The following is a 22,890-nucleotide window of genomic DNA, read 5'->3' as shown; positions in this document are numbered from 1 at the left end:
GAGATATGGTTTTAGACCCTTCTGCGAAAGAGCAAGGCCAAGAAGATGGACAGACGAGGCCACCTGTGATACATGGATGGCTGGGAAGCCCTGGCTGATATGGCTGTGGAAGTCAGAATCATGGAATAGTTTGGGTTGGGAGGGACCTTAAAGCTCATCTTGTTCCACCCCCTGCCATGGGCAGAGACACCTTTCACTAGACCAGGGTGCTCTTAGCCCCAGCCAACCTGGCCTTGGACACTTCCAGGGATCCAGAGGCAGCCACAGCTGCTCTGGGCACCCTGTGCCAGGGCCTCAATGTTCAGAGGGAAGAAATTCTTCGCACTATCCCATCTAACCCTGCCCTCTATCAGCTGGAAGCCATTGCCCCTTGTCTTGTTACTCCAGCCGCTTGTCCAAAGTCCTTCTCCAGCTCTCTTGGAGCCTCTTTACACAGAAGAATGGGCTCTAAGGTCTTCCTGGAGCCTTCTCCAGGTGAACATCCCCAGTTCCTCAGCCTGGCTCCAGAGCAGAGGGACTCCAGCTCTTAGAGCATCTCTGACTCTGCATTTATTCAATCCCAGCCACAGCCCCATGTGAGCACACAGAGTTCTGGAGTTTGCTCCAAAGCTGGTATTATTCAGCAATTTTAGATCTAGCATCAACATTCACAGGAACATTCAGCCAAAACAAAGAGTACAACAACCAGTCACCCACGAAGGGAGCCAGCTCTACAGACCCCATTCCAAATTCCAGCTCATTTCAGGCATTAATCACTCTTGCAATCACTTTTATTTGTGCAATACATTGGCACAAGTCCTGCCAGCTTTAATGTTCAGGTTGGTTTATTTCCTCAGAACAAAAATATCAAACATATTTTTTTTAAGAACAACCTGTGTAAATAGAAAACTTCATGGCATCCTCCTCCCCCTTACAAATTTCCTGAAAGCAGCCTGGCATCTATCTGCAAGAGGCAGGACATCAGGAAAAAGTTTTCTTCAAACAGTGTGCATGGGAGAAGAGAAGGAATTTACACAGACCCATTCCTCTCTCCAACAGCATGGATTCAATTATTCTGGAAACTGCCTCAAAACATAGCAAACAAACCAAACTTCAGGAAAATCAGGTTGTGTATAAACACTGAACCTTCACTTCAGTCTCTTGAAGTAAGACAGTGCTCCTGCCCCTTTTCCCAAAACTTGTATGTGATGCTGAGATCTCCATGTGCCAAAAGGTGGACAGCTGCAACAGTCCTAGGATGACAAAGTATCACAGTCAGTGTTTCCCCAGCATCACCTGCACAGTTTATTGAATTTCAGCTCTCAATGATCCATGGTTACCAGCACACACCTCCAGTGACCCTGAAAGAAACACCTAGAATTCCACAGATTAGCACAAATGGAACAAACACAGTAAAATCCCCTTAAAATCCATTCAACTTCCTCATGAAAGACTTGGAGAAAACAGAGTAGTAAGTGACAAGAACTAAAAATAAGTCAGGCCCCCTCAGGGAAAACCCCAAAGCACTCCTTGGGCAACCTCCCTTCCTATGCAGGGTCATCCATGCTTCCCATCACTTACACTTTTCCTGGTGCTGGGAAACTGAAGCCTGGATACTTACTCTGCCTTTGGGAGAAAGGTGAATTTTGTATGACAAACAGGAATTTCTCTTCAACCCAGATTTCTACTGCTTTTTTTCATATTTCCCCGCTCCCAGCCTCTTCCTGTTGCAGGACAGGAGCACTGGAAGGCTTGGCCATCTGGCTGCATCGCAGCAATGGATCACAGAGCACCCCGAGCACTTTGGGCAATTGTTTACCTCACCCCATCACTTGCAAGTTGGGTCCTTGACAGTCTTGAAGCCCTGGCAAGGGAAATGACAATTTCCACATCCAGCAAAACCTCTTTATTTCATCTCAGCCTCCACCCATACCTCCCCCTTCTCTAGGGTAACCAGAAGGAAATTCATATCTTGGTGCAGCATCAGCTTGGTCTGGGTAAGAACCAGGACTGTTTTTAAGTGGTGATTCCTCCCTCCTCAGCTCTAAATTTGAAAGGGGAGCCTCTCTGGTTACTGATCAGGACTTGGCTCACCTTCTAATGGCTTCACTGACATTGTTGCCAAAAGCTCATCTGCTCCTCCAGTGCCTCTCTCAGGTGGGCTTTCCCTCTGCTCCTACAGAAACAGCACCTTCCCCTCCCTGGTCCTCAGACAGAATCAGCACCTTTCCCTGTGTCTGGTGCCACAGGTCACATCCTGCTGTCCTTGATGTAGCTGCAAGTGGCTCCTCTCAAATACCAACACAGAAGAACTCCTACTGGAAGTATTTCCCCAATTTGTGAGCACAAAAGACACCAAAATACTGTTGGAACATAAGCCTTGTCCCTCTCTCATCCATAGGATTACCAGCAGAAGGAAAAACAGAATAAATGAAAACCCAAGAAAATCCTTAGAAACCTTTCCCCAGAACAACCCAGCATCTGTCTCCTAGAGGTGCTCTCAGTATCAAAGGATACCATCCAAAAGGTGCATGATCTGCTCACAGCTCAGGAACACCAGGAGCCCAAACCCATTTTTATACTCTTCCAGCATCTGCATGCCACCACAGCTGACCCAGCCAGCTCAGCTGCAGTGGCCATTCCAGCACATGTAAATCAAATTACTGGTAGCAAAATAGGAAAGCCTGTTCCTTAGAGGATATTGAGTTACAGGCTGCTAACCAGGAGGCAAAAAAAAAAAAAAAAAAAAAAAAAAAGAACCAAGAACTGTGAGGGAAATAGCTTCTTTACATACTAAAAGAGGAGAAGATGAAGCATCACATGATGCTCAAAATCCACACCTCATTCATTATACATACTTGAAAGGCACCACAGGATCACTGAATAACTTGGGGCTTTGAGGAACATCAAGACTCTCCAGCCCACCCCTAATGACTCATCTTCCTCTGATGACCCTGGAGCAGTGGGATCATCAGTCCATGGGCTCAGAGCCACACAGAACCTATGACCAAGGGCCACCCTGCCAGAAAACTGGGCCTGAGTCAGCACAATGTGCCTCCTACAAGGGCTGTCCCCAATTTAAAGTTAAGGATAATAAAAGCACAAATGAGTTGAGGAAGTTTTAATACTGTCAGAAACACAGGAATGAGACTTCCAGCCTACCACAAATGGAGAGTTAGTGCACTCACCAAATCCCATGCTACAGCCTCGTTTAATAGGCCCCCTTGTACTGCCAAAACTTCCAAAACTTTGGGGGTACACGAGGTTCCTGACACACAAAGATATCACTTGTCAGTCCAGGCTGGCAGCACTTTCCAGGAAAAGGGGGAAAGGAAGTCCATAAAGGACACTTCAGCTGATCTCCTCTTTGAAAATGAATCAGAAGGAGAAAAACATAAATAATTTCTCCAGTTCACAGCAGAAAGTTCTTCAACCAGGAGAAGGAAAGAAAGGCTTCAAGTGGGAAAAAGGAATCCTTATTCTTGGATGTGCTACAGTGTTCTCTGTATTGTTAAACTAAAGCACCCTTGCTCCTCCTAAAATACAACTGACTTCCACTCTGCTCCTTGTCAGTCTAATCCCAACCCCACGCAGCAGTTCCTCCTCATGTTCCCAACAGGAATACTTCAAAGCTGATCACTTGGTGTTCCCACCAGCTGTTAGCTGGGGTTTGGAGTGTCTAATTTGGAACGAGCCTACAGCTAACTGAGGCTTCTTGTACACCAGGAAAATAAAGGATCAGACCAAGAGGTTTCTGGTTTCATGGCTGCTATTTGAAGTAATAAAGTCTTTACATGCAGCTAATTAAAAAAATATTCAAACTGAAATCCTAAAGTCATTTCAGGGAGTGTTTGACCAGTTTATCTCTTTCATTTCCACCAAACGGCTCCACAATCAGAAGAGAAGTAGAGGGGAATCACAGGACCCTGTAGACAGAGCAGCTGGATAAGGTTCAATACCAGTGCTGCTCCTGGATGGAGAAGCACAGCACACTCCAACAAGAGCCCTGCTCCAAGGTTTGTTTCCTTCACTACAGCAGGTTGGCAGCAACTCAGCCATGAAATCCAGCAAGGCACATTCAGATTTCAAAGGTAACACACAAGCCTGTTGGTCTCAGCTATTTTAACTCATCCTTTGAACTACAAAGCTGATCATCAATTCATAGGGAGTAACACACCAGGTCACAGGTCATTTATAATCATAATTATATCACCTTTACTCTGCATTAAAGCCACATTTAACAGTTAATGCTTAAGTAAGGCTTTACAATTTTTTAAGCTGCTTTTCTGCATAAAAAACTGCAGGTCCATCTTCCCCAGCTCCCCCTTTCCTGCCTCCATCTCTAGAAAGGCTGTAGGGAGGCACCAAACACAGCAGATAAAGTTCCTGTCAAAACATGAGGAAACTGGAAAACTCAGAATTGTGCACTTAACCATGGTTTCTGCCAGTTCAGCCCTCACTGTCCCCATGCCTTGAGGCAGCAGCTCCCAGAGTGCTGCACTGGGACAGCCCTCAGTGAGAAGAATGCTCCTCAAGGCAAGTATCCAAGAAATCGGGTTGGTGGTGGCAGTCTGGAAAGTGTTCGCATCTCAGAAAAGTAACCTCAAACAATATTCACAGAAATGCAGCATCCTCTCTTAGGGGAAACAGAACATCTCCTCTTCAATGCTTTGGTTCAGATCTAAATGGGATTCACAACTGAGCATGGAGAAGAAAGGAAGGGAAGTTGTGACTCAGTAGCCAGAAGGATAAAGCACATCCTAACACTGCAGCTCCACATGAGCCTGGCTGGGAAAGCAGATGTTATGTGCACACATCAGCAAAGAGCCAAAACCGTGAACAGCAACTGCCTGAGAAATGCTCTTCACTCAGAGCCTGACCAGTCCCACAGGCACTGATACTCTGGAGAAAAAACCACTGCAACCAGGAGGGAACAATCTCATGGACTCCATGAGAGGTTTCTAATGCTGCAGTGCTCTAGAGTGCTGAGATCAAATTCCAGCAGCACCAGCGTGCTCTCAGCAGCTGATAACATTAGGTGCCGGGCAATCCACCCTGACACCAGGAGAGGAACAGCTATTTACAACACCAGCCTGTCCTGATTTATCTGGGCATGAGGCACTGCCATCCCAGGGAGCTTTCTCTGAGCAGGTGACATGCCTTAGGGAGAAAATTCCCTAATTAGGGACCATTGATATGCTCTCTGTGGAAGTGGCTCTGCAGTCAGCCATGCCCTCCTCTTTTCTCTGTAAGTGCTCTTTAGGGATGTCCAGCTGTGAGGACTTCAAGCAGCCACTCCAATGGTTGAGGTGGCTGTGGATATATTCTCAGAGCACGGCAGCACACAAGCACAGACACCCACCCTTCCCACATCCAAAGTCAGAGTCCTATCACAGATGCCCAAATCCACAGAAGAAAGTAGAAGGAACAGATATGCTGCTCCTCTTTTCTAAAGCCAAGCCACATAAACGTCAACTGTCATCTCAAGATCTGCACTTACACACATTTTTTTCCTCTGGACTTTTTTTCCAAGTCAATTTACAAAGATTCTCAGCTCTGCAAAAGATCCACAGTGAGTTCCAAGAGCTGCATGTATGCTAGAGAGACACTCTGTGGCAGGAGGAATTCTCCAGAGATCTGTAACAAGTCTTGACCCCAAAGGCCCTGAATGCTGATGACATGCACTACCATCCCAAACCTAAAGTAATGGAAGGAAGGGCTGTGAAGTCTGCTTAGATCTGGGATAAGACAAGAATACATAAAGCAAAAAGAACATAAAGCAGAGCTCTTTCCCAAGCATACCTTAAAACAAACAAACAAACCCTTAAAACAGCCTTCAGCCAAAGCAACAGAAGTTCTTCTTCAGAGAGCAAGAGGTCCCATAAGAGGAACGATTATGGGAAGGTGAAAGAAACGATGAACTCATCAACACACACTCCTGACTCAGGAAGGACTTCACCCAGCAAGTGGGGGCTGAAACTGATCCTCGGAGCAGCTCCCAGTCCTTCAAGTGCTCAGATAACCTCTACGACCATAATGTTCAGCATTCTATGGAATCAACAGCCCCTGATAAAGCAGGGTGGGCTGCACAAGAGGCACATTAAGGTCATGTTCTATCCTTACTGGAAGTAACTCTTGAGCTCTGCAAACCAACTCTCAACAGTGCCAAGACACTCCCTGCATCTGAAGCAAAAAGACTTTCTAAAAGTTCATTCCCTAAATATGGAGCCCTTGGGGGGACTTCCTGGTGCTGATAGCCAAAACCATCACCTGCTTGCAAAGTGCTCCTGCCACTGTGTCAGACACACCTGCTAGTGCCCAGATGCTGTTCCAGCAGGGATGCAGCCCCCAATTCCATCAGCTGCTCTGTGCTGCTGATGATGGAAAAGACACTCCAATATGGAGCAGCTGAGGGAGCTGGGAAGGGCTCAGCTCGGGGGGCCCTTCTGGCTCTACACAGCTCCCTGAAAGGAAGGGGCCGCCAGGTGGGGGTTGGGCTTTGCCCCTAAGGAACAAGGGACAGAACAAGAAGGAAGAGCCTCAAGCTGAGCCAGGGGAGGTTTAGTTTGGATATTGACATTTTTTTCACAGGATGGTTGGTCAGGCACTGACACAACTCCCCAGGCCAGTAGAGTGTCCATCCCTGGAGGGGTTTAAGAGATGTGTGGATGTGACACTTGGAGACATGGGTTAGTGGTGGCCTTGGCAGTGCTGGAGGATCAGGTGGACTCTGTGATCTTAGAGGGCTTTTCTAACCTTAACAACTCTGTGATTCAGTGATTCCATGCACAAGTGAACAAGGGTGAACAAGGCTTAGGAGCTCACAAGCAGATGAGTGTTTCTCAAAACCACAATGAACACTTTTGAGGGCCCTCAGCACTCATCACATTAACCTCAGCTGCTCCTATATCATCACAGCTACTGCAATGCCCAATTAGAGCATTTAAAACTCTGCTCAAGTTTGTTGGTGTTTCACTGTTCACTAAAGCAGAGCTGGTAGGTTGCAGGACTCAGACTAGCACCAACACCCTCTCATAACCAGGAGAGCACTTCCCCTGAAGGGCATCAGGACAGTAATAAGTATCCATGATCACTTAAAATCCCTGGATTAAAGACTAAGAAAAAAAGGACAAAGACATCTCTTCTGTTAGTTCAAAGGGAAGGTCTGGAGCCTCCAAAGCAGCAGGACTGGTGCCCAGACAGAGCAACTCGAGGAGAGAAAGGAGGCCTGAAAAATTCTAAGTCAGAGAAAAACTTAGGATAATCATGTGCCTCCTTGCTGCGGGAAGTGAGGGATAGTGACTCTGATTGCTCTGCAAAGCTAAAACTTCATAAAGAAATTCCCATCTTACACATAGCCAAGTCTGTTTAAACTCCACCTGCATGATAAACCAGCTGTTATCATGGGAATGGAAAGAGCCCAGCACCTTTTTCATGTTCTACTGATTTGTAACACCACAATATTTTATATTAGAGCTGCTGGCAAAGGCTCTGAGAAGTAAAACCTCACACAGGGATATCCCTTGGGGTCTCAGCCTGGTCTTCCCAGGACCAGTGCCAGGTGACCTTTAACAGGCAGGAGCTGGAGGAGAACAGAAACACAGAAGGTTGGATAAACCCTCTAAGATCAAGTCCAACCATCAATCCAGCACCACCACGTTCACCACTAAACCATGTCCTGAAGTCCCACATCCACGCATTTTTGGAACACTTACAGGAAAGGTGATTCCACTACTGCTCTGGGCAGTCTATTCCAATGCTTTACAACCCTTTCCATGAAATTTCCCCAAATATCCAATCTAAATCTGGTACAACTTGAGGCTGTTTCCCCATGTCCTGTCACTTATCACCTGAGAGCAGAGCCCAACCCCACCTGGCCCCAGTCTCTTGTCAGCAAAGTTTCCTTTCAGCACTGTAGCCAGGAATCTGCTCCTACCCCACCTGGGAGCATTGTGTTTGAGCACAAAAGGAAATTACAGGCTTTAGGCACTTCCTAAATCAGAGAGAACAGCGGAGGGCCCATCCTTGGATAAGGCTGGGGAACAATACTTCACCACAGAAGGACAGGCACAGTAGGACACTGGGATATTGCACAGGTCTCTTCCTTTCCATTTCACATCACCTTGTGGCTTCTAAGTCCTGGCCAGTCCTCCCAGTCTAGGCAAAGCCAGCCCTAGTGCATCCAGACCTATGTCCAGTATGTCCCCTACAGGGATCCCTAAAACCAGGCACCACAGTAATTTCTTCAGTTTCCAGAAGAGATCAGAGCCCAAGATCCTTCCAGAGAGGTATCACAGGTACTACTGCAGGCAGGAACTGCAGAAATCCTCAGAAAAAAGTGCAAGATGCTAGAAGAGGAGAGAGCTGGAAGGAAAACAGAACTCAACAACCTCATTAGAACCTTTCTCCTTCCTTTGCTTAACAAGGAGAATGCTTAATTAAGTCTTCCTTCAAGCCTTCCCCCTCACCTGGCAAGGCTCAGCAGAAAGCAGAGACCTAATTTCCTCTGCAGCACAGGACACCTCAGTGGGACAGGAATTTGCATATTCTAAAGGAGCAGTGAATCGCTGGTTCTCTGTTGTTCAGCCGCAGTGGGGAGGAACAAAATCAGCAGGAGGTACATTTCAGCTCTGCTCCGGAATAAGAGAGAGCAGGAGGGAAAGGAATAAACAGCAACTTGCTCCAAGTCTGGAGCTTTCCCAAGGCAGGAGTTTGATTGTGTTATACACAGACTTCTCAGTTTATTTGCAAGTCTCCTGCAGCTTAGTAGGTCAGTTCATTCAACTGGCAACTGCTGCTGATTTTAAGCCCAATTATAGCCACTTCTACCTGGTGACACAGCCTCAGTTCTGCAGCCAGTTCTCACCAATTGATGCCTCCAGAATTGATAGAACTTGCTATTCATGGTAATCACCAGTTTGACCGCAAAGTTACTGTTTCCTGTCATAATTTCAGTCTTGTTTGTTTTCACTGGCACATCTCCCTGTGTGTTCCCAACTCCTGGGACCACTTCTCCTGTATAGGGAGCTGAGATACATATCAGACACAAGCTTTCAAAACTCTGGCTCACCTATAACCAAAAATAAGAGCACAGAGACTCATCCTCCTGGGACAGAACTATCACCAAGGACCCTCTACTAGAATCCAGACATTCTTAGGGAAGTTGTCCCCAGTCCTCATGATTTAGTTCTCTTATGAGAGAGAGTCCACAGCAACAAAACAATGGGAAAGTTCTTTTTTTTTTTTTTTTTTCCTGATAGGTCTTTCAATCAAAACATAATAAAAAGCTCCAAAAAGCCAGAGGCCTCAGCCCACCATTCTGCAGTTCAGGGAACACCAAGGAGGACTTAAAGCTCTGCACATCCCAGGAAACTAGGCTCTACATACCTGCACCACACAAAGTGAACAGAGACAGGTGAATAAACCAAACCCTCAGAGGGGCCAGCTTGAGGGCCAAGAGATTTAGAAGCAACTGCAGCAGGATGGATTTAAAAAGGAGTTTGTGCTTTTGTCTCCCTCTGAGTACTTCCGAATTCCCCCAAGAAGCACCACAAGCAGCCCTGCATTTAGCCAAAGGGAGATCTATTCTGACCCAAAATTCCATTGAAAAGGTAGGAAATGTGTTCTGAGGAAGATATTTGTGGCAATTGGAAGAACTGGGCTCTACAGCTGGCAGGGGCTACAGAAATCATGGAATAGTCTGGGTTGGAAAGGACCTTAAAACCCATTGGTTTCACTCCCTGTCATGGACAGGGAGTCTTTCCACTAGACCAGGGTACTCAGAGCCACATCCAGCCTGGCCTTGAACACTTCCAGAGATGGCACAGCTCCAGTTTCTCTGAGCAACCTGTGCCAGGCTCTCACCAACCTCACAGGAAAGAATTTCCTCCCTATATCAAATCTGAATCTTCCCTCTTGAAGTCCTTAAAGCTTAAAGTCATTCTCCTCTGTCCTATCATTACAAAATCCCTTGCAAAAATATCAGGCAGAAGAAAGATGCTCAGGTGCATCAAACTGGGTTTAAGCATCAATGCTCAAACCCAGATTTGAGTGTAATTATACAAACCTCTGGATTATTTAGTACAGAGAAATGAACTTTGTTCCTGGAACACAGCAGGGTTCAGCAAAGGCACAGCAGTCTCAGCTTGGAAAGAGCTGTGAAGCAAGGGATGGCTGCAGCAATGTTCAGGAGGGAAGAGATACTACAACTACAGCTCTGAGCCATTCAGGAGGCTGGACCACAGGTCAGCTCAGTGCTTTACAAACATCTGTCAGCTGGTATATAGGGAGATTTTGTATAACTTTTGTGATTCCACTGGTCCATTAACCATGGACTGCAGACAGCATTTCCAGCCCATCTCCTCACTCAGTGTCTAAGAGAATGGATGAAGCTGGCCTGCCAAACTGTCCCAGTACAGCCTGTACTCTAAACTTAACTGGTACAAAGCTGTTGGAAAACACTAAAGAATGTTCTGCCTCAATTCTGACCAATTCCCAGTGTCTTTGATAGGGAGGAGGAGCTCCTGCTGGAACGGCTTTGCTCTTCACTGAATGTATAATGAAGTTTTAAAGCAGCAGCACAACCTTCAGCTCACACAAGGCCCTGCAGGAACTTCCTCCAGCAAAGGACTTCTTTTGCCATGAATGAACAGTAGATTTTTGTTTGGGTCTCAGTGACTTATGTTCATCTGGGAGACTTAGTTTCCTTTTAATACTACAACAAAAATCAACTTCAAGGAAGCCTGGAAATATTTTTGACTGACAGCTACCCATCAGCTGTGTAAGGTGGGTGAACTCCATACACAGAAGTCAGTGGATAAATTGGCTGATAAGCAGTTCAGCCCAGCACTTAAGCTTGCCTACAGGAGAGAGTTCGCCCTTTTCTTTTGTACTTCTCAGTCTCCTCTAACCAAAATCACTGGTTTTACTTACAGCAGATGTGTGGAAATCAGCATCTTCACACGATGCTTTGTGGGAAATGAGAAGCCACACAACCTTCCTGGGGACGACCTGTCTGGTGATCCAGCAGATCACCACAATCACCCTGACTCCTACCACAAACCACGCCCAGGTAATCCCAGACCCCCACAAGAGCTTCCCAGGTCAGACACCACCAGGGATGAGACCCAAGATCCTATATGCTTCCAAACTGCAATTTCCTCAAACACAGCAAGTAGAAAATCAGGGCCTCTTGCCAACTCTAGAGCCACAGACTTTCTGCACAAGACCTCATCAGTCTTACAACCCCTTTCAGAGCTCCTCTCTGGGGGGCAGGCACCTGCTAACACACTTACTAAAGTCTCATCCCAAACCCAGGGCAGGATGACTTGTGCTCTGAGGTCACATGCCCAGCTTGGACCAGAGCAAGGAGCAGCAGGAAGAGTAAAGGCAAGGAGATGTCCAGACGATGTCCAGATGTCCAAAGAGATAAGGAATCATGTCCAGTCAGGAGAAGGTTGTGTTCCTTTAGGAAGGAGCATTCAATCCAACCTCTTCCTCAAACACTGCCTTAGCTTCCTCACAAGAACAAAGAGACAACCATAAAACACCAGAGCTGATGGAAAGGCTGCCAATATTCATTTTCTGCTAGCAAAGAGGTACTGTCTGCATTGCAGGAGAGACAACAGCAGCAAACTGATGGCCCTGAGCTCGGGATGGTTCATGACAGAAGGATTTTGTCATTTTCCAGAATTCTTTCCCTAGGGTTTCCCCCAAAGCAAGAGACCAGAAAAGATTTCTGCTCTTGCTTGCACCCCCGCTGAAGATTTTGAGGAAAAAAAGATGGATCAAAGAGCCTTTGTGCATTTATAAACCTGTCAATTTTGCTAGAAGATTTAAGGCTTTAAAGAGTCCAAAACATTTACTTGAAGTTTTCTATCCAAACAGACCTCTTTTAATACTTAAAAACCCCCAGAAATAAAATATTTAGATTCTTCTGAAGTGAGGCATTCCAACAGCTCCAGACAGAAGTGCTGGAGAGGAGGAGGAAATCCAATTCTTAAGTTTGACAGGAACTTTTCTTTTTTTTTCCTTTTCTTTTAACTGGCAGAGGAACAAGACTACAGGGGCTGAAATAGCTCTACAAGTAGAGCTATTTCAGCCCCTGGCTCTGACCAGGAATGAGCTGGGATGAGCAGCACAGGAAACAACAAACCAAACTTACTCAACTGCCGCCAGTTCCAGGTCCCTGTCCCACACATGCTTTGCCTCACAAGAAAGATTCTTCAACATGATGATGTAGCAGTATTCCACCCCACCATCCTGCCCTTCCTCTCCACACACTCCCACCACTTTCCATTTTGCCTCCAAAAGCCTACCCCACAGAAGAGAAGCAAGTTTCCCACCTGAGAACACTACAGGCATGACATGTTTTGGGAGAGTTCAGCCCTTTTCAAAACCTGGTTACCTTGATTTCTTCTCAGCCATAAGAATTGAGAGGGTCAAACATCTGGCAGCACATTTCTTTCTCCATTTTCATGTACTCCTTGTAGTATCTGCAAAGTAGAGTACAGGATGGCGTCAGGGGCTGGAGATTGTCTGTGCCACCCTCAGTGTCACAACCTGAAAATAATGTTATTTTCTGGATATAAATAAATTAACATAATGGAAAATTGTGCTGGCAGCACAGACACAGCTCCTCCAAGCCCTTCTTTCTGCAATGTCAGGGAAAGAGAGCTGGAAATGTCACGTCTCATCCCCAGACCTTGGATCTCTGCTCTGCTCGGGACTAATTAGATCATTTGCCTCCTTAGACAGGTGCTCCCTACACTAGTTCTGGAAACACGGGACAGTGCAGAGGAACCCCACCTGTGTGCTGTAGGATACTTTTGTGAGTCCTTATGCAAGTTCTTTTAGCACCCAGGAGACACTGTCCAACTACCATACAGCAGGATATCTACCACAGATATAGGATCTGGGCAGAGGATGGGAAGGAGACAGCGGGGATTTGTGTCTGGACTAAGTGGATGACAAGCAGATGTATCTTCCTCTGCTCTCTCTTCCTTGCCAGTGGACAGGATGGCAAAAGCTTTGCAGCCTGCTCCACTTGAACTTTCCCAAGCACAGTATCCTCTGCTCTCTATGCTCTCACCTCACTGGTAAGGAATCCCTGAGCTGCAGGCTGAGTCAGTTTGGGAACACTGTTCCCAGGATCAGTGGCTGCCCATGAGTTTGGCTTTCCTGCATCTGCTGCCATATAAGGCCAAAAGCGAAGGGTTTTGTGCAACACACTAGAACCAGCCCCAGTGAGAGGCTGGCTCAGGTTCCCTCAGCCCCAGCCCTCGGCACCCTTGGGGCCTGGAACCTCAGAGGGTACGAAATCCCAGCACAACATATCTCTCCTGGTAAGTCTCACACAGAAGTTGCTGACCAAGGATGCCCACCCGTAGCTGGCACATTCCCACACCTATGACAGCAGGAAATCCAAGAGCCCTTGTTTGGAGGAACAGATTAATACCAGATATTGGAAGAACCTAAATTCATTCTGGTTTTGATGTAATGCAAGCCTTCCAATAGAATTCCTAGATTCAGCAGCAGAATTTGCACCAAATCCACCACAGCTGGTACCAGCCACATTCTACATACCTCTCACCTTGGATTCCGCCTGTTGTTCTCCAGGAGATTTTGGCAAGAATCTGTTTCAGCCAGTAAACAGATGCATTCCAAAGCTTTGGTTTAGACAGCAAAAGGGAGCTTGCTGATTACCACACAACATTGCATTTAACAAAGTACAAATGTACTCAGTAAGGAAGTGAAAAGCCACTAAAAACAAGATTTTGATTCATATTCCATTTCTGAAGCATTTGTCAGATCACACTACAAGTTCTCAGGCAAGGGCAGGCTGGCAACATTACATATCTAGCCAGAGGTAAGACCTCATTACCAACACCCAGTAGCACTTGCTTCATCTGTTTCACACTAATTCCACTCTTTGTCACAGGCAAAAGACCTCTCCTGCAGTGCTGCCTCCAGCATCGGAAACACATACAGCTGCTGGAGCAAGTCCAGAGGAGGCCATGGAGATGCTCCAAAGGCTGGAGCCCCTCTGCTCTGAAGACAGGCTGGAAGAGCAAAGGTGTTTACCTGGAAAGAATTCCAGAAAGACCTCAGAATACCTTCCTTTGCCTAAAGGGGCTCCAGGAGAGCTGGAGATGGACTTTGGACAAGGAGAAGAGGGAATGGCTTCCTGCTGCCAGAGAGCAAGGTTAGATGGGATACTGGGAAGAAATTCTTCCTTGTGAGAGTGGGGAGGCCCTGGCACAGGTTGTACAGAAAAGCTGTGGCCACCCCATCCCTGAAGTGTTAAATGCCAGGTTGGACAGGGCTTAGAGCACCCTGGTATGGTGAAAAGAGTCTTTGCCCATGACAGTGGAATGAGCTTTAGGGTCCCTTCCAACCCAAACCATTGCATGGTTAAAAGCAAAAAGTACACCAGTTTTAACAGGCAGCAAAGCAGGAACTCCGGGACAAGAGTGGTTTAAGGTGCACTCAATTCTGACACATGCACACTCACTGAACATGCTGCTCTCTACAGAGCTGGAGCTGACAAAGGCAGAAATGTCTTGTTGCTTTCCAGCCACACCACCTAAACACCATTAGCAAAATTTCCCTTTTATCTACCAAAATATTTCAAACAAATCTAAGTGAATACATGAGGCTTCTAGAATCAGGCTTCTAGCATTATACATATACTAGCCTCCAAGAGCAGCCAGCCAGATCTAGTTTAGAACTCCCCACTCTCAGTGGACAATTTGGTAGCTCCATACCCAGTGGGAGATCAGGATAAAAATAAGAGATTAATTTAAAATTTCCAGACCAGCAGCTAATACTACCACCTTCAAGCTCTTTGTGCTTTGGAAGTAACAGAACACATTTGCAGACTCAGTGTTATGACAGACTATTTAAAGACAACATGAATACACAGGACAGAACAGCCCTCCACCAACATATCCCCTGGCAAAAGGCACTCTGCCAGACTGGCATTTCCAGCAGCACCAATCACTCTTTTTAGGTGTTACTGCTGCCTTTCTGCAAGTGCCTCGCACTGACATACAGAAGAGGGTTCATATTCAAAGGCTGCTTTGTGAGCTCCAGAGCTGAGGACAGCATTGCTCCTGCCTCAGTAAACAGTGCCAGGAGGACAGCACACACTTTTGGGAAAAACCTAATGCTTTTGGCAGTTTCAAAGGAAGAGCATCATGAGGCCATAGACAAGCATTAGTCATGTTTTGGTGGGGTGGGGACATGACTAAAAGCTGGCAGGATAGTCCTTAACTCAGCCTGTGGGGAAAGGGAAAGGGAGAGTTCATCTTCAGGGCTGTTCATTTATTATCTCCAAGATGGCAAGAAATTCACTTTCAATGAATATTAGTATTGTGCACTGAAGCACATGCAGCTTGCTGAAAATAACCAACACATCTTAAAGGGAATGAAAATCATACTTATTGAGAACATTACCAGCTGGATCATCAGTCTCATCATATTTCACTGGATTTGAGGTATTTTAGTAGCTCCCACATCCCTGTCCTCACCCTGATCTGCTCACAAGTCAGGAAACATACATCCCACCAAAGAAATACATGGTGCTCTGAGCTCCTCACTTGCAGCTTCTGGGCCAGAAAAATGTTTCAAGCTGTTTTCTCCACATGCATTTTCCCAAGTCACTCATTAACCCAATAGTTTGGGGTTTTTTTTAATATTTTAAATATTTTGGAATGGGTATTACAGCCTGTCCAAACACTCTCTCTCTTCCCCAGGTATAGAAAGGAGGGCTCTCACCTTGCTAACTTCTTCAGCTCATTGTTGATATCACGGTTGAAGGGTTGGATGCACTGAGCTCTGGCCAGGAAATCCCGGGATTTGCTGTACTCCCTCATGTAGAGGCAAGCCTATCATGGAAAGAAGTTAGATGCATCACAAGATAAATACAGACCTGCTGCCCTTCTTCGGGCCTCGTGCCAAAACAAACTTTCCTGCGACAGAGAAGAGTAATTCAGGAACATTCCAGGAAAAGCTCATGTGACACATTTCCAGAGAGCCAGACTTTCCAAAAGGGCAGATGCAGACAAACCACCTTGACTACTGCAGCAGCCCAGAATTCAGAGATTCAGTTCATTCTGGGCTCCCTCGACAACCAGGCCAGGATGTTCCATAATGATTTATTTGCCCACCTGGCCACACCTGAAGAGCGCTTTGGCATTTCCTTGGTCCATCTCCAAGGCCAACTCCCCGTATTTCAAAGCTCGGTCAGCACGTTCCAGTTTCAGGTAAGTGAGTGAGAGATTCAGGAACAGCAGCAGTTTGGAAGCGTTGATCTGGCTCTGCTCTGTCTTACTGGAAGAGCTGCGACCCAGGATGGAGAGTGCCTGAGCAGAGAGGGAAAACCAGCCAGTGCACAACAAATCCATCATGGAAAGTGAGAAATCCGTCTCGTTCAGCAGCTACACCTGTATTTCTGTTCACCTAGGTCACTAAAAAGTATTAACAATCAAAACTCTAAATACAGGGCATGGTATTCTCAGCATGACTAGTCATGCTGACCATATGACCACAGGTTTAGAAACTTACCATGGAAAGCAGAAGAATAAAAAAAAAAAAGGACCCAGGACTCAGACTTAATATGGATATTTTACAGGGGAGAAGGCAAGTCAAATTACTTTTGTTTCAAAAATCCAAGCAAAAGCAACTTTGAATCATCTCTACCTCTGAAAAAGTAGCAGATGCCTTCCAGTTTGAGAATAACTGAGCGTTTACCCTGCCAGGAGAGGGAGCTAGAGAGGCTCAGACTAGGAAAAAGGTTAGGGGGGATCACCTTCTCACTCTCTACAATTCCTGGACAAGAAGGTGCAGCCAGATGGGGGTCAAGCTCTGCCCCCAGATAGCTGGACAAGACAAACAGCCTCAAGTTGCAGCACAGGAGGATGGATACTGGGGAAAATTTCCCACTGAAAGTGTTGTCCAGCCTTTGCACAGAGGCTATTCAGGGCAGTGGTGGAATCCCTATCCCTGGAGGGATTTAACAGCCCTGTGGATGCGGCACTTGTGGACATAGATTAGTGGTGGCCTTGGCAGCACTGGGAAACAGTTGGACTTGTTGTCTCAGAGAACTTTTCCAGCCAAAATGATTCTGTGACTATTCCTTAACTTACCACTGCTGCTCACACAAAACCAGGTGTGCAAGCCTTGTTCTGAAGTAACAAACTATGCCTGGAAAAATACCATAAAGTTATTTGATCTCTAGCCTGTACCTGTTGTGGTGAGCTAAAATAATCCCTTCTTCCAAAGCTTTCCCAAAGCACACCCCGCATCTTCCTGGTGCCATACCCTCTTGTATCTGTCCTTGGCAATCTTGAAGCGCTGCTTATAGAAGAAGTAGTTGCCAAACTCTCTCTCTGTCGCTGCCACTTTCAACACCTTTTCTAGAGGAAGTCTATCCCGCTGTTCCTGTGTGAAGAAATATCTGAATTTCAGCTCAAACTAAAGAAAACAGGCAGAGAACTCACAGGACAGTCCTGAACAGCTCCTTCCTATTCACAGAGCAGAAGCCAGGTCCTTACCAAGGCCAGGCCACCACCACGTGGTATCTCCCCAGCCAGGCTGAAACATTACAGTGTCCTTGTGCTGATTATTCCACTAAAGAGGTCAGGAAGCTCCTCAGGCCTAAAGGGGAACTGAAAAAAAAGCAGGAATGTGTTCTTAAAACCTGCTCAACTCCTTCAGCACACAGCTGAGTTAACACAAATGCTGACACTGGCACAAAGCTGCTCGAAACATTCCATTGCTCTAATCGCTCTCAGGCCAGCTCTGGGACAGCCTAACACTCCCAAAGACACCAAACAGCAAAACAAAAATCCCAATAATCATTAAAAAAAAAAAAAAAAAAAAAAAAAAAAAAAAAAAAAAATGGAGGCACAGGTTTTCTTCTGGTTCTGCAAGTTGGAACCGGTTCACAGAGAGGGGTCAGTCAGCCAAAATGGGTGGGCAAGGAGGGAGCACAACAAGTCTGGTTTGCTCACAGGGCTTTGGGGGAAAATTTACCTGTGCAGGGGCTGGAGGGGCTCCCCCATTAGCTTCTGCTTCCACTCACTGACCCACAACCACAGCCCAAAGCCCTTGACATGGAAAGGTTAATTAACAATAGCACTGTAACTCACCAGGAAGGAAAAAAGAGGGAGCACTTGGGAGAGGAGCCAGGAGGCAGAGACAAAGGGTGGGGGCTGGTGGGGCACTGGGACACTGCAGACTGAAGAGGATTGTAACAGTCAGCTCCTTACTGTTCCTTAAAGAAATTCCTGGAAGCTGCTGCCCTCTAGTGCAACCATGAGGTTTCTGGTAAAACTAAAAATAAATGGGAGCCATTCCAGCACAGAGGAGCAAACAAAGGCAGATCCCGCCTTCTCCCTCTGCATGGGAGGGCAAACAGAGAAAGACATGGAGGGACACAAAAGGCAGGCATGTGGATCAGAGCAGAGCTGGGAGCCCAGGGACTAGATACTTGCACCAGCATTCACATGAACACATGTAACACACAAGCCACAGCAACTGTGAGACAGGACAATGATGGTTCCCCCCCCCAGATTCCGGTCTCAAGCCTTATTAAAAGAACTCACGCAAGTCAACTCAAAGAAGGTGTCGCACTCCTCTGAGTCTATGAAGTCCAACACCTCCACCTTGAAGAGGACCGTGGTGTTTGGGGGGATGGAGGGAGGACAGCCCCGCTGGCCATAGGCGTATTCCGGAGTGAGGACGAACAGTGCAGCCTCTCCTTTGGTCATGGACAGCAGCCCGATCTCCAGCCCCCACAGGGTGATGTCTGTCACAACGAGGGGTGGGACATGTGAAGTTCACGAACATCAACACCCTCACACACCAAACAATGACTTCTCCTTAAGCCTGATGGAAAAAAAAATCCCTGGGAGCTCCTGTCTCAGCAACTACAACAGCCAGTTGCTCCAGAAAGGATTATCAGGGGTACTGCTGCTGTGGGATTGAGCACATGACATTGCAAATCCAGAGTGGGAATTGGAAGGGGCTTTAGTCCAAGCCAAGCATCCAGTCCAAGCCCTGCCACAGTCAAGCACACCTTTCAGTAGACCAGCATGCTAAAAGGCCTGTCCAGCCTGGAAATCATCTCCTCTCAAGAGATTTAAAACTACCTGAGGGCAGGTGGGAAACACCTCCCTACCATTCCCAGGCAGAGGGTGAGCAGGTCCAGATTCCATCTCCCACGTGAACCAGGAGGATTTTGGACTCCATAAACAAGTGTTAAAGGCTTCAAACAACCTAAAGACACCAAACAGCATTTAAACTGAAATGCCTTAATACAACCCCAGGGCCCAAAATGCCTTAATACAATCCCAAGCCCCAGAACAAAGTTTGTGGCTCAAACCTACCTTTTCCAAGTTTCATCAGCCTTGGATACTTGCTGTTCCCATTTGAACAGAAGAGCTTATTCCAATTTCCTAGGTACCCAGAGTACTTCACTGTACAGCCAAAGCGAGTAGTGGGTAGAAAGGAAAAGCAAGAGGTTGATTTCATATCCCATCACAGCAACATCAGGAGCACACCAAGAGTTGTAACCACCCAGTTATCCTGCTTCTCCTTTTCCGTTCTGCTATAGAACAGCAGAGGCAGCAAAACCCCTTCTGTTTTACACCAAAAACCTGGTCACATCCAAGCAGTCAACTGCTGTGTGTTTTAGCATAATTCCCAGACAAAGCAGCTGCTTCACAGTCCTGATCTATTTAAGAGATGTGATTTTGCACTTTTAAGAATTGGAAACTTCAGCCGAGCAAATTAAAATGATCCAGTTATATGCAGAAATATTTTAAAATAATTCCCTAACCAAAGCTGGAGCTCTGGAAAGAGGAACAAGGGGGAAAATGTACTGCTACCCCAAGCTCTGCATCTGTAACTCCAGTTCTGCCTCAGAAAATACATTGTAATGGGCCTCTCTTGACACAGCACCAGGGCCCTGCACTTCAGGAACTGCTTCCAACTTCAAACTTCTCTGTGAGCACAGGTAGGCCCTAGAAATCCTTCATTCCTCAAGGTCAAGATGCCTTTTCATTTAGTGTGTCAGCCACAAGAAGCTAAACAGGGTATCCCAACTGTTAAAACACTGATAAGGAGAGGAGACAGCTTCTGAAACAGAGACACACCATAGTACAATATCAGCACTCTTAAGTCCTTGTTATGGTTTTTGCCAGCCACTGGCATGTCAACATTAGCGCCTTGGGGGATCTTTCCCCACAGGCTCTGCCCTGTTTCCCTCAGCACCCGCTTCAGGTCCAGCCACACAGACCAAACCTCACACAGAGACACAGGTGACAGAGATGAGCACCAGATCCTCACTCTAGCCCACACTTCCACGGATTTTCACGTTCTTAGTCCTGCTGAACACAGGCTAAAGGAAACAATTCCTATTTAAAAGCTGCTCAGGAGATGGTTACTGGTGCCTGAACTACTGTTGTGCCTGAATTCACTACCAGTGAATTCAGGCACAACATTACTGCAGAGCACCCTGAACCTCCCCGGGCAGTCAGGCCGAGCACAGGCAGCCTCACTCCAGGCACCAGCCCTGGAGAGACTGCAAGAATCGTGGAATAGTTTGGGTTGGAAAGAACGTTGAAGATCATCCAGTCCAACCTCCTGCCCATGAGCAGGGACACCTCCAAGTAGAGCAGGTTGCTTCAGCATGGCCTTTAACATTTGCAGGAATGGGGCAACCACAGCTTCCTTGGGCAACCTGTGCCAGAGAGTTGGGACATCCCCAATAGGGGTGCCCGGCCCTGGCCACGGGACCTCTCAGGGCCCACAGGAGGCTCCGGAGACCCCAGACCCGGCTCTACCTGCCACGGAGGCGGATGGGGGCACGGGCTGCCCGCTGCCGGGGCGGAGCTGCTCCTTGCGCACCCCTCCATCGCCGGTCAGGTCCTGCAGGGGTTGCAGAGACTCCGAGGCCAGAGATAAAGAGGGTGTCGAGGCCGGGATCGGTGCTGGGATCGGCGCCAGAGCCCACGTCGGAGTCGAAGCCGGGTCCGGGTCCGGGTTCGGGTTCGGGTCTCGCCCCCCGGCCCCGAGGCCCTCCCGGCCGGCGCCACCCGCCATCATGGCCTCGGCGCCTCTAACCAATCACGCTCCAAGCAGCAGCGCCGGCCCAACGCGCGGCTTTAGACCACGCGGGAATGGACACGCGGCTGCGCAGCACCAACGGAAGGCGGAACGTCACGGAGCGCCGCGGTGCACGCTGGGGGATGTAGTCCGCCGTGTGCACTGCCTTCCTCATTTCTTTAGAACAAAAACCCCAAACCAACCCAAAACTCAAGACCCCAAAACCAAACCCCACAAAAACAGCCGATCAAAAAACCCAACCAAACAACTATACAAAAAAAAAAAAAACAAGCAAAAAACCCCCAAAACCCAAACCACAACCCAATCAAACAAAAATCCAAACCAAAGGGAAAACAAAACCAAAACCACCCCCACCACCACCCATCCACCCACACACCCATCCACCCACCCAACCAACCAACCAACTAACCAAAACAAAAAACCAAACCAAAACAAAACAAAAACAAACCACCCCAAAAGCCCCAAACCAACCAAACAAAAACCAAACCAAAACAACAAACAAACAAACACCCAAAAACTACCACAGGCAAAAAATCCAACTGGTTTGGAACAAGTTGGTAAGTTTGGCCTTCTTCAGGCACTTGAAATGGTATAAATGCAAAACTAATGAGAATGCAAAATGGTTGCAGAAATAAGCACACATTCTTGAGAATTTTTGAGATCACTACAAAAGAACATAAACCCAAGTTTTTTCTTCACAGAAGGTGGGAGGGAGGGAGGTCCCCACAACCTGTTCCCAGTCCCCTTTTGGAGAGAAAGTGCTTCATCCTCTGCTTTGCTGTGTCTCAAAGACCTTCAGTGTAAGGCTGGCTGACAGCCCCAGGGTGATCCTTCCACCACCACATGCCCAAAATTGGACATTCCTCAAGGAGAAGCCAGGACCATCCCCAGCTCCCCAGGAGATGGTAAGAGGGAAGCCAGGGGATGGGATCATTATGGGATTTGTATGAGGGATGCTCATAAGCCAAACACATCGATAAACCCGGAGTTATTGAGGGTTATATAGTTATATGAGGAGCTATATTTTTTCACAATCAGACAAAATAATTCCTTGTGCCTTGCACTACACAGTTAGAGCACTGTTTGGTTTACTTCTGTTTTTTTCCAAAAGCATGACAGGTTTTCACCTCATCACAAAAAGCCCACCGGTTTAACAAAAAAAAAAAAAAAAAAGAAAAGAAATTGTAATTAATAGCAAAGTTAACCTAGTTGATAACAATATCTTAAAGTCAAGTTATCTTAAACTTAGCTGATAACAATGTGCTTTGTTGAGAAGATTCTCTCTGTTGCAGTGGGGATAGGAAGCCCCACAGGGACTTGGAGAGCCTGGCTGCCGTGGGAGGCAAACATGGCCGCTCTGCTCTTGGTGCTGCGTGTGCCCATGCCCGGCTGCAGGCAGGGACAGGACAGGGGGACAAAAGCCTGCCCGGCTTTCCCTGGGAGCAGGAACATCCTGAAGGGGCTGAGGCTGCAGGAAGGGAGCCATTGGAGTCCCCATCCTGAGGAGGAGCTGCCTTGTCTGACAGGGTCCCATCAGCTTGGCCAGGAGAAGTCAAGGGCAGTCACTCGGGTCCATGTCCCGGGAGAAGTGGAGCTGGAGAAACCCCTGCAGGCCACCTCAGTGCTTGGGTATCATTTGGGTCTCTGGGAGGTACTTCTCTGTGAGCACCTGAGGCTGGTCCCTCTGCTTGTGCTCCTGGGATATCTCGTGGACACTTGAGCTTCCCTTGGTTCAACCCACAGCAATGGTGACACCAGCCCAGCTCAGGTCACAGCCTC

The 22,890-nt window shown here is 47.2% G+C and overlaps 1 protein-coding gene across 1 annotated transcript; it reads right to left on the bottom strand.

Moving 5' to 3' along the window:
- Window positions 1–806: 806 nt before the first annotated feature.
- On the bottom strand, window positions 807–21,149 carry FKBP6 (FKBP prolyl isomerase family member 6 (inactive)). The gene is made up of 8 exons (XM_077188574.1): window positions 20,829–21,149; window positions 19,371–19,460; window positions 18,588–18,790; window positions 17,302–17,421; window positions 16,149–16,343; window positions 15,757–15,866; window positions 12,386–12,473; window positions 807–1,232 (listed from the first exon to the last, which is right to left on the bottom strand). Exons 1-7 carry the CDS (start codon window positions 21,088–21,090, stop codon window positions 12,398–12,400), a joined length of 1,056 nt encoding a protein of 351 aa, XP_077044689.1. The 5' UTR covers window positions 21,091–21,149; the 3' UTR covers window positions 807–1,232; window positions 12,386–12,397.
- Between the last annotated feature and the right edge of the window lie 1,741 nt (window positions 21,150–22,890).

Source organism: Agelaius phoeniceus, chromosome 20, assembly GCF_051311805.1.
Source record: "Agelaius phoeniceus isolate bAgePho1 chromosome 20, bAgePho1.hap1, whole genome shotgun sequence".
Lineage (NCBI taxonomy): Eukaryota > Metazoa > Chordata > Aves > Passeriformes > Icteridae > Agelaius > Agelaius phoeniceus.
Note: the sequence above shows the minus strand (reverse complement) of the source record. Positions and strands in the feature narration are given on the sequence as shown.

What these genes read in the sequence shown, in the direction of transcription:
- FKBP6 (XM_077188574.1), bottom strand. Translation starts at nt 21,090, where the DNA reads ATGATGGCGGGTGGCGCCGGCCGGGAGGGCCTCGGGGCCGGGGGGCGA. An exon ending in GCTGATGAAACTTGGAAAAG is followed by an intron (nt 18,791 to 19,370) that starts GTAGGTTTGAGC and finishes TCGTTGTGACAG; the next exon opens with ACATCACCCTGTGGGGGCTG. An exon ending in GAGCTGAAGAAGTTAGCAAG is followed by an intron (nt 12,474 to 15,756) that starts GTGAGAGCCCTC and finishes TCTACTTTGCAG; the next exon opens with ATACTACAAGGAGTACATGA.